An 11,611-nucleotide genomic window follows, 5' to 3' on the forward strand; every position below is an offset into this window, starting at 1 on the left:
AGCTCGCTCTAGATAGATCTAGATAGATCGCTCGATCTGCTCTAGATCTCTGAGTAGATAGTAGATGATCTCGCTTCTAGATAATAGTCTAGATTCTAGATAGATCTTCTAGATAGTAGATAGATGATAGATAATAGATAGATAGATAGTAGATAGAAGATAGATAGATAGATAGATAGATCTGGAACCTAATTGGGTGGAGCAACAGGGCTGAATTTATGTAATGTTTATTTTTAAATTTCTTGAAAACTTACCAAAATGTTTTCTTAGTAAAGCATCTAAGGCTCGGTGTTTCTCAATAGTATCAACGGCCACTAAAGACATATTTCTCGAGGCACATTCATTCCAAGCTTCATGCCAGTTATACTAAAAACAAGTTTAACATTTTAATTAAATGTGTATCAAATATTTTTGGCGCAATTATAAAAAAGTAAGATCATATTATTCATAAAGAAATCCTAGTGATTCTTGAAATAGTGTTTGCCATTTTTTCATCAAATATTTGAACTATATGATCTTATATTACCTTATTTAAAAAATCTTTATTTCAAACTGCACTGATTTTTTTATTAGATCAATTTAATCTTCTTATTATAATTACTTCTATTATTATAATTACTTTATTTTCCGTATTTATAAAAAATGTTGGCAAATCATCCGATTTATGCCATTTATCCACCGGTATACCACTTGCAATTTCTATAATAATTGCTAAAAATACTATACGTTTTAATAATTCCATAACTTTTAATATAGAGAGTACAATTGATAATAACTAAATTTTTCAAGATTCATTGTACTTTTAATATATATTTTTTTTTCATAAATTTCAATTCATGTATTGATAAGACAAACAAGTAAGAAAGTATAGTCGGGCGTGGCCGACCATATGATACCCTACACCAGTTATGAATATTAAATGTGATTTATTTTTCATAATATCGCATTTATCTTCAATATTCCCTTGTTCCGATACATTTAAGCAATTTATGGATGAAAAACTAATTTTCTGAAAGAGGCTTTATATGGGGGCTAGGGGCAAATATGGACCAAGCCCGATAAAATTTTGTGAATATATTTATATTTACATAATATTTTATTGTGCTGAATTTCATCGCGATATTTGTGTTTATAAGTTAATTTGGGACATTCAAGTAATTTTCTGAAGGGGACTTTGTATGGGAGCTAGGGTCAAATGGGGCCCGATCTTTATGAAATTTGGCAGGGTTATCAAGACTTCTATAAAACTTAGTTATGCCGTATTTTATCGATATATCTGTATATTTAACATAATTATGAGCTCAGAAGCCCTTTTCGGGCGGTTCTGTTCTATGGGGGCTAGGTGAAATAATGGACCGATTTTAACCATTTTCAATAGGCTTCGTCCTTGGGTCAAATAAAACGTCCGTGCCAAATTTCATCCAATTATCTTGAAAATTGCGACCTGTAGCTTGCGCACAAGGTTTACATGGACAGCCAGCCAGACGGACGGACGGACATAGCTTAATCGACTCAGAAAACGATTCTAAGCCGATTGGTATACTTTAAGGTGGGTCTAGGACGAATATTTTTATATGTTACAAACATCAGCACAAATCCAATATACCCTCCCCACTAAAGTGGTGTAGGGTATAAAAACTGGTTTCAAATGTTGAGTGAATACATCAATGAATCATGTGTGAATCCCTTAAAATTGTTATGATTTTTTATTATAAATATATAATCTTTCAACTTGAGAGCTTAAAAAGACAATTTACACGGGCTTTAAAATCTTCTTACGATAACTATTATTCACGAATTCAGCTCAAACTGTTTTGAAAGAAAAGTGTATAGCATTCAAAGTGGCTCTACAATAGATTACCAGTAATATGACAAGTAAACAATTAACATTATAATCAAATTACTGAACATCTGAATAGACAGACGTTCTTGGACTTTTGTTCTACTAACATTTTACCTTGTATTATTGCACCATGACTGGCACTAAATATTTTACATTTATTTATTTTTATGGCTGATAAACTGTGACAAACGCCTCTTATTTTTTTACAAATTATTTTGTTTGAAAACAATAATACAATTATTATTTAAAAAGTACTGTGAAAGGAATACATATAAGCTACATTGTTTTTATAATTCCCTACATATGAATGTATTGGAAAACTTACTCCCAACCCATAGTGATTTTAGTTTACATTCACCTACCAAGTCTGTGTTTGCGGATGTCATTACTACAAAAGGCGTTAGATAGATAAATGTTTCCCTCGTAACCAGTCCGTAGTACAAATTCTTGTTTATGCCATTCTTGTTTTTTCTGTATCGACTACGAAAAAAAATCAACTTAAAATCCTTAAAAGTACAAATAAAGAAGAAAAAGAATCTAGAAAATGTAGAAGATTCATGTTTAATGCTGTTTTTCTAGAAGACAAGGTATGCCAGGGGTAATTAATGGATTGGAATTTACAAGTGTAAATAAAATTTGAAAAAATAGTATTCGCATTAATCTTTAAAAACAAGTAAATTTCGGTAATTGTTATCGATCACGAATTAAACTTGTTTCAAATCTTCCTTAGGAGTCCTTCCTTGTGCCTCCAAGTAAAAAATTTCAATTATAATTTCAGCATATTTATCTTGTGTGTCTTCCAACTTCAAGTGGGTTATTTACATTTCGCAAATATTTAAGCAGAGAAATTATCCGAACATTTACCACATAAAAACGCATCTAGAACTTAATGGCAGGAGATGAACTTGTAAAAACTAACATGTAAACCAAGAGAAGAGGGTGTAAATGAGGCAAATTAGGGGTTGCAGAACATTATTGGACGGATTTATAAAAACTCAGGCGCCCAACCAACAAAGTAACCAGGTAATGAACTAACTAACTAACTAACTAATTAACTAACTAACTAACTAACTAACTAACTAACTACTAACTAACTACTAACTACTAACTAACTAACTAACTAACTAACTAACTAACTAACTAACTAACTAACTAACTAACTAACTAACTAACTAACTAACTAACTAACTAACTAACTACTAACTAACTAACTAACTAACTAACTAACTACTAACTAACTAACTAACTAACTAACTAACTAACTAACTAACTAACTAACTAACTACTAACTAACTAACTAACTAACTAACTAACTAACTAACTAACTAACTAACTAACTAACTAACTAACTAACTAACTAACTAACTAACTACTAACTAACTAACTAACTAACTAACTAACTAACTAACTAACTACTAACTAACTAACTAACTAACTAACTAACTAACTAACTAACTAACTAACTAACTAACTAACTAACTAACTAACTAACTAACTAACTAACTAACTAACTAACTAACTAACTAACTAACTAACTAACTAACTACTAACTAACTAACTAACTAACTAACTAACTAACTAACTAACTAACTAACTACTAACTAACTAACTAACTAACTAACTAACTAACTAACTAACTAACTAACTAACTAACTAACTAACTAACTAACTAACTAACTAACTAACTAACTAACTAACTAACTAACTAACTAACTAACTACTAACTAACTAACTAACTAACTAACTAACTAACTAACTAACTAACTAACTAACTAACTAACTAACTAACTAACTAACTAACTAACTAACTAACTAACTAACTAACTAACTAACTAACTAACTAACTAACTAACTAACTAACTAACTAACTAACTAACTAACTAACTAACTAACTAACTAACTAACTAACTAACTAACTAACTAACTAACTACTAACTAACTAACTAACTAACTAACTAACTAACTAACTAACTAACTAACTAACTAACTAACTAACTAACTAACTAACTAACTAACTAACTAACTAACTAACTAACTAACTAACTAACTAACTAACTAACTACTAACTAACTAACTAACTAACTAACTAACTAACTAACTAACTAACTAACTAACTAACTAACTAACTAACTAACTAACTAACTAACTAACTAACTAACTAACTAACTAACTAACTAACTAACTAACTAACTAACTAACTACTAACTAACTAACTAACTAACTAACTAACTAACTAACTAACTAACTAACTAACTAACTAACTACTAACTAACTAACTAACTAACTAACTAACTAACTAACTAACTAACTAACTAACTAACTAACTAACTAACTAACTAACTAACTAACTACTAACTACTAACTAACTAACTACTAACTAACTAACTAACTAACTAACTAACTAACTAACTAACTAACTAACTAACTAACTAACTAACTAACTAACTAACTAACTAACTAACTAACTACTAACTAACTAACTAACTAACTAACTAACTACTAACTAACTAACTAACTAACTAACTAACTAACTAACTAACTAACTAACTAACTAACTAACTAACTAACTAACTAACTAACTAACTAACTAACTAACTAACTAACTAACTAACTAACTACTAACTAACTAACTAACTAACTAACTAACTAACTAACTAACTAACTAACTAACTAACTAACTAACTAACTAACTAACTAACTAACTAACTAACTAACTAACTAACTAACTAACTAACTAACTAACTAACTAACTAACTACTAACTAACTAACTAACTAACTAACTAACTAACTAACTAACTAACTAACTAACTAACTAACTAACTAACTAACTAACTAACTAACTAACTAACTAACTACTAACTAACTAACTAACTAACTAACTAACTAACTAACTAACTAACTAACTAACTAACTACTAACTAACTAACTAACTAACTAACTAACTAACTAACTAACTAACTAACTAACTACTAACTAACTAACTAACTAACTAACTAACTAACTAACTAACTAACTAACTAACTAACTAACTAACTAACTAACTAACTAACTAACTAACTAACTAACTAACTAACTAACTAACTAACTAACTAACTACTAACTAACTAACTAACTAACTAACTAACTAACTAACTAACTAACTAACTACTAACTAACTAACTAACTACTACTAACTAACTAACTAACTACTAACTAACTAACTAACTAACTAACTAACTAACTAACTAACTAACTAACTAACTAACTAACTAACTAACTAACTAACTAACTAACTACTAACTAACTAACTAACTAACTAACTAACTAACTAACTAACTAACTAACTAACTAACTAACTAACTAACTAACTAACTAACTAACTAACTAACTAACTAACTAACTAACTAACTAACTAACTAACTAACTAACTAACTAACTAACTACTAACTAACTAACTAACTAACTAACTAACTAACTAACTAACTAACTAACTAACTACTAACTAACTAACTAACTAACTAACTAACTACTAACTAACTAACTAACTAACTAACTAACTAACTAACTAACTAACTAACTAACTAACTAACTAACTAACTAACTAACTAACTAACTAACTAACTAACTAACTAACTAACTAACTAACTAACTAACTAACTAACTAACTAACTAACTAACTAACTAACTAACTAACTAACTAACTAACTAACTAACTAACTAACTAACTAACTAACTAACTAACTAACTAACTAACTAACTAACTAACTAACTAACTAACTAACTAACTAACTAACTAACTACTAACTAACTAACTAACTAACTAACTAACTAACTAACTAACTAACTAACTAACTAACTAACTACTAACTAACTAACTACTAACTAACTAACTAACTAACTAACTAACTAACTAACTAACTAACTAACTAACTAACTAACTAACTAACTAACTAACTAACTAACTAACTAACTAACTAACTAACTAACTAACTAACTAACTAACTAACTAACTAACTAACTAACTACTAACTAACTAACTACTACTAACTAACTAACTAACTAACTAACTAACTAACTACTAACTAACTAACTAACTAACTAACTACTAACTAACTAACTAACTAACTAACTAACTAACTAACTAACTAACTAACTAACTAACTAACTAACTAACTAACTAACTAACTAACTAACTAACTAACTAACTAACTAACTAACTAACTAACTAACTACTAACTAACTACTAACTAACTAACTAACTAACTAACTAACTAACTAACTACTAACTAACTAACTAACTAACTAACTAACTAACTAACTAACTAACTAACTAACTAACTAACTAACTAACTAACTACTAACTAACTAACTAACTACTAACTAACTAACTAACTAACTAACTAACTAACTAACTAACTAACTAACTACTAACTAACTAACTAACTAACTAACTAACTAACTAACTAACTAACTAACTAACTAACTAACTAACTAACTAACTAACTAACTAACTAACTAACTAACTAACTAACTAACTAACTAACTAACTAACTAACTAACTAACTACTAACTAACTAACTAACTAACTAACTAACTAACTAACTACTAACTAACTAACTAACTAACTAACTAACTAACTAACTAACTAACTACTAACTAACTAACTAACTAACTAACTAACTAACTAACTAACTAACTAACTAACTAACTAACTAACTAACTAACTAACTAACTAACTAACTAACTAACTAACTAACTAACTAACTAACTAACTAACTAACTAACTAACTAACTAACTAACTAACTAACTAACTAACTAACTAACTAACTAACTAACTAACTAACTAACTAACTAACTAACTAACTACTAACTAACTAACTAACTACTAACTACTACTAACTAACTAACTAACTAACTAACTAACTAACTAACTAACTAACTAACTAACTAACTAACTACTAACTAACTAACTAACTAACTAACTAACTAACTACTAACTAACTAACTAACTAACTACTACTACTAACTAACTAACTAACTAACTAACTAACTAACTAACTAACTAACTAACTAACTAACTAACTAACTAACTAACTAACTAACTACTAACTAACTAACTACACTAACTAACTAACTACTAACTAACTAACTAACTAACTAACTAACTAACTTAACTAACTAACTACTAACTACTAACTAACTACTACTAACTAACTAACTAACTAACTAACTACTAACTAACTAACTACTAACTAACTAACTAACTACTAACTAACTAACTACTAACTAACTAACAACTAACTATAACTAACTAACTAACGTAACTAACTAACTAACTAATTAACTAACTACTAATAACTACTAACTAACTAACTAACTAACTAACTAACTAACTAACTAACTAACTAACTACTAACTACTCTACTAACTACTAACTAACTAACTAACTAACTAATCTAACTAACTAACTAACTAACTACTAACTAACTAACTAACTAACTAACTAACTAACTAACTACTAACTAACTACTAACTAACTAACTAACTAACTAACTACTAACTAACTACTAACTAACTAACTAACTAACTAACTACTACTACTAACTAACTAACTAACTAACTAACTAACTAACTAACTAACTAACTAACTAACTAATTAACTAACTACTAACTACTAACTAACTACTAACTAACTAACTAACTAACTAACTAACTAACTAACTAACTCTAACTAACTAACTAACTAACTAACTATCTAAGTAACTAACTACTAACTAACTAACTAACTAACTAACTAACTACTAACTAACTACTAACTAACTAACTAACTAACTAACTAACTAACTAACTAACTATCTAACTAACTAACTAACTAACTAACTAACTACCTAACTACTAACTAACTACTAACTTATGTATAAGTTCTACGTCAATAATCCCAATTCACAGGAAAACCCTAACTACTGAGGTCAATCGAAAATTCAGAGAGCGAGAGCAACAGCAAGAAACCCGACCAGACTTACTTGGCCAGACTTAAAACGATTTTAAAGACCAACTTAAGTATTTCCAAGCTCAATAACAACAGTCATTTGTAAACTGTCTTGCCAATCGTAACATCAAAATATTATAACGCTTTTTTAATAAATTCTACAAAACACTTTTTTGTCATTTTCGCAACGGTCATCAGCAGCATCATCAATATGAAATTATATTGGCATTTATTTTTTGCTGCAGTCATCTTGTTAATACAGGAAAATGGTAAGTTTTCTTTGGAATTATTCTTGTTATAATACTAAACACAAAGAAAGATTTATCCTACAATGTACTTCAATTTCTTTCACAGTATGTGTACCCGCCATACGTCCCTTATCTAACCAGCGTCGCATTATATTTCCCGAAGACAATTGGGATGATTGTTTTCTAGACAAAGAATCCACGCAACCGGGCATGTGTAAATCGCTTGAACAGTGTCCCGAAATATTAAGGAAATGGGACAAAGAAAACGTTTACCCCAAAACCTGTTATTTCATTAAAAAAGAACAATTTGTTTGTTGTCCCATTGCAACGGCTAAAGAGGCCACTACTACCACTAAGAAGCCATTTAGTATTTTCCACGATGTATTTAATACTGATCCCGGCTTAGCTACTAAAACTACTACCGCTAAAAGGCCTTCTAATATATTTTTAGATAATTTAACTACCAAACCCACTTCGAAGAGACCCTCAAATATTTTTCTTGATAAAGTGACAGCTACAGATAACACAACTACCAAGAAACCTTCAATTATTATACCCGATATTTTTAATACCGAAAAACCTTTTAATGATAAAAGACGCAGTGAAATAGGTTGGCCAATTCTATTGATTAAATAAATAAAGTGTAAATTTTTATACAAATTTTAATTTTTTTTTTTTTTTTGTTAAAACAGAGTGTGATTTACAAAATCCCGATATTAATGGAGAATCTACTAAATTGAATGAATTTCCTTTTATGGTAAGTTAGGCAAAAAAATTTTAACTAAAATCATCTCATTATTTCTGAAATATCGAAATTCATACGTCATTTTTTAAGAATTTACAATATTTATAAAATCGTTTAAAATCTGTAAAAGGGAATTTTTAATAGATGTGTTATTTAAAGTTAAACCACGAAGAAAACTTTGTATTAAAATGGATATGAAACATAACCATTTCAAACCGACTTCATTAGTCCATAAACCAGTTAAGAGACTATCAATGTATTAACCCCCAGATAAGTCAATAAACTAGAACATAGACTTTTTCATAGAATAGGAAAAGTAGGCAAGTCCATAGAGTATTCAGTAGACTAGTTCATAGAATAATCAATAGACTAAACTATAGAATAGTCAATAGTCTAGTCCATACACCAATCAATATTCTAGTCAGTAGAAAATAATCTAGTTACAGACTAGTCCAAAGAAAAGTCAATAGGCAAGATCATAGAATAGTCAATAGACTAGTCCATAGAATAATCAATACACTAAGCTTTAGAACAGTCAATAGTCTAGTCCACACACCAGTCAATAGACTAGTCCATAAAATAATCAATAGACTAAGCTATAGAATATAATTAAAAAAGTATTCAAAAGTTCTGAAAATCGATTACAAATTTCTGAAAATTTCAACTTATTTTAATAATTTTTATAAAATTTATAAATCAGGCTGCCTTAGGCTTCAAATCTAACGGCGATAATAAAATTTGGTATCCCTGTAGTGGCGTGTTAATTTCCTCGAGATATATTTTAACAGCAGCCCACTGTGCCGAAATAGGAGGGTAATTATTACTAACTGAAATCAGAAATAAAAATTCACTTATCCACTTAAAAAAAATTACAGAGAAAAACCTTCATTTGTGCAATTGGGTAATGCTAATCTAAGAGAAACGGAGGAAGGTTCTATTAAAATTAAGCAAATCATTAAGCACCAAAGCTATGAAGCCAGTAAGGCCATCTATAATGATATAGCTTTAGTGGAATTGGATCAGGAAGTAAAGTAAGTTAAACCAAACATAAGAAAAAAAACAAATCTAATTTTTCTTTTCAACTCTATAGTAATCGTCCAGTTTGTTTATGGTTCTTGCCGGATATACCCATAACAAAACTCACCTCCTTGGGCTATGGACACTCACGTTTAGATGGCTTAGGTCCTAATGAATTAGTAAAATCACCTTTAACTACTATAGAAAATGCTGAATGCCAAGAAATCTATAATCTAGATGATAAATTTGAAAATATGAATATCGGTGATGATCATGTATGTGCTGGTGAAAAGGATCAACTGCAGGAATCTTGCCAAGGTGAGACGGGTGGCTCTTTAATTATGGAACTGGACAAAGTATTTTATGTCGTGGGTATAAGTTCGTATGGCTTGGGTTGTGCCGATCTACCACCCTCGATATATACGAGAGTTTCTTCGTTTATCGATTGGATTGAACAAATTGTTTGGCCAGAAATTGATGTGAGATTTGATAGAAAATAAGTGGAATTTTTAGTTTTATTTTTGTATCCTTATAATATTTAAAAAAAGGAAAATTACTTTTAATAAAAACAATATTTTATATATTTATATGATATAAATATTTAACGAATATACATAAGTGTTTTACTCGGCAGTATTAACATTCAAAATTGAATTCAACAACAATCGGTACTTAAATCCATCATTAAAAGTGTCAATATTACTGTAAGTACTTTTTTCTAAGAAATTGATTCACGAAAACATTATTTGTAGTTCACGATCAATTACAAACTGCATTATATGATTCGCCATTTACAATTTTAAGTAAAAATCTTTAATTCGAAAATGTATCACTTCACTCCATCTAATGATTAGTTTCGGGTGCTGATGCGAATAATCAGGCTGTCTTGTGCTTTAAATCTAACAGCCATAATAAAATTTGGTATCCAGCCGGACGAAATAGGCGGGCAATTATATCTCGTATTATGAATCAAACGTTTTCACCGTTAATAAAGCCTCCTTTTTGGCTAATGAGGCTCTAATCATATTACCAATTCGTATAGAGATGATCGACATTCGAGGATCGAATTAGATATAGTATAAACACTGTTAATAGCTATAAGTGTAGTTCGACTTTAGAGCTTTAGAGAGGAAACCTATACAGCCTGCTTAATGTGACGTTTTAAAGACTGAAGAGCAGAAGATCTGGGGCAGACTAACTGCATACCTTATCGGTTGTAGAACCTTAAATAACGCAACAATTGGGAAGAAAAAGTGACATTCTGTGATCAATCATATTTCCTACATTCATTTTTATACGAAAAACCTTAAATCGGCTGTAGATCTTTAATGAAAATGGATATTTTATACATTATAAGAAATTTTAAATGGTGAAATTCTTTGATCATTCCAAAAATCTGTTGTAGAAGATAGTGAAAATCTGTGATCATTCATATTTGCCACTAGAAATCAACTTATGAAAAGTCTAAAAGTGACTGTAGATCCTTAATTAATGTTTTGGTTGAGAAAATAGTGAAAATCTGTGATCACTCATATTTCTTACCAAAAATCTATTTATATAGCTGAAACGCTCTGGTTGAGAAAATAGTGAAAATCTGCGTAAATGGATCGTAAGTGTATACGTGAATCTGTATTAGAAGATTTTCAAGGAGAATCCCGTTCCATCTCCACAAAACGACGATGCTGGCTCGTACAAACATGCGCTCTGTCGATCAGTTAAAAGTTTGACCCGGCGCAAAACTCGACCTAATCCTTGTATGTGATATATTTCGCAGGCCGAGACAACCGC

At 29.1% G+C, this 11,611-nt stretch overlaps 2 protein-coding genes across 4 annotated transcripts in view; one reads left to right on the forward strand and one right to left on the reverse strand.

Moving 5' to 3' along the window:
- LOC119610815 (lectin subunit alpha-like) overlaps positions 1–793 on the reverse strand; it is a 3,207-nt gene extending 2,414 nt beyond the window's left edge. The window contains exons 1-2 of the mRNA XM_037966194.1: positions 620–793; positions 255–366 (exon numbers count right to left, since the gene is read on the reverse strand). Of these exons, the coding sequence (XP_037822122.1) occupies positions 255–366; positions 620–742 (235 nt within the window). The 5' untranslated portion in view covers positions 743–793. The remainder of the gene's footprint in view (positions 1–254; positions 367–619) is intronic.
- Positions 1–10,432, forward strand: part of LOC119610813 (serine protease snake-like) — a 15,817-nt gene extending 5,385 nt beyond the window's left edge. Inside the window, exons 1-8 of one of the 3 annotated variants that reach the window (XM_037966191.1) lie at positions 2,300–2,430; positions 2,622–2,866; positions 7,774–8,082; positions 8,168–8,671; positions 8,754–8,818; positions 9,507–9,619; positions 9,682–9,837; positions 9,897–10,432. In XM_037966191.1, the coding sequence (XP_037822119.1) occupies positions 8,025–8,082; positions 8,168–8,671; positions 8,754–8,818; positions 9,507–9,619; positions 9,682–9,837; positions 9,897–10,323 (1,323 nt within the window). In that variant the 5' untranslated portion in view covers positions 2,300–2,430; positions 2,622–2,866; positions 7,774–8,024 and the 3' untranslated portion in view covers positions 10,324–10,432. Of the gene's footprint in view, positions 1–2,299; positions 2,431–2,621; positions 2,867–7,773; positions 8,083–8,167; positions 8,672–8,753; positions 8,819–9,506; positions 9,620–9,681; positions 9,838–9,896 lie in introns of those variants that run through there. The other 2 variants (XM_037966193.1, XM_037966192.1) reach the window with 2 other exon arrangements.
- Positions 10,433–11,611: the final 1,179 nt, after the last annotated feature.

Source organism: Lucilia sericata, unplaced genomic scaffold, assembly GCF_015586225.1.
Source record: "Lucilia sericata isolate MDLA Ls3-8-SP2 unplaced genomic scaffold, ASM1558622v1 Contig001280F_arrow, whole genome shotgun sequence".
Lineage (NCBI taxonomy): Eukaryota > Metazoa > Arthropoda > Insecta > Diptera > Calliphoridae > Lucilia > Lucilia sericata.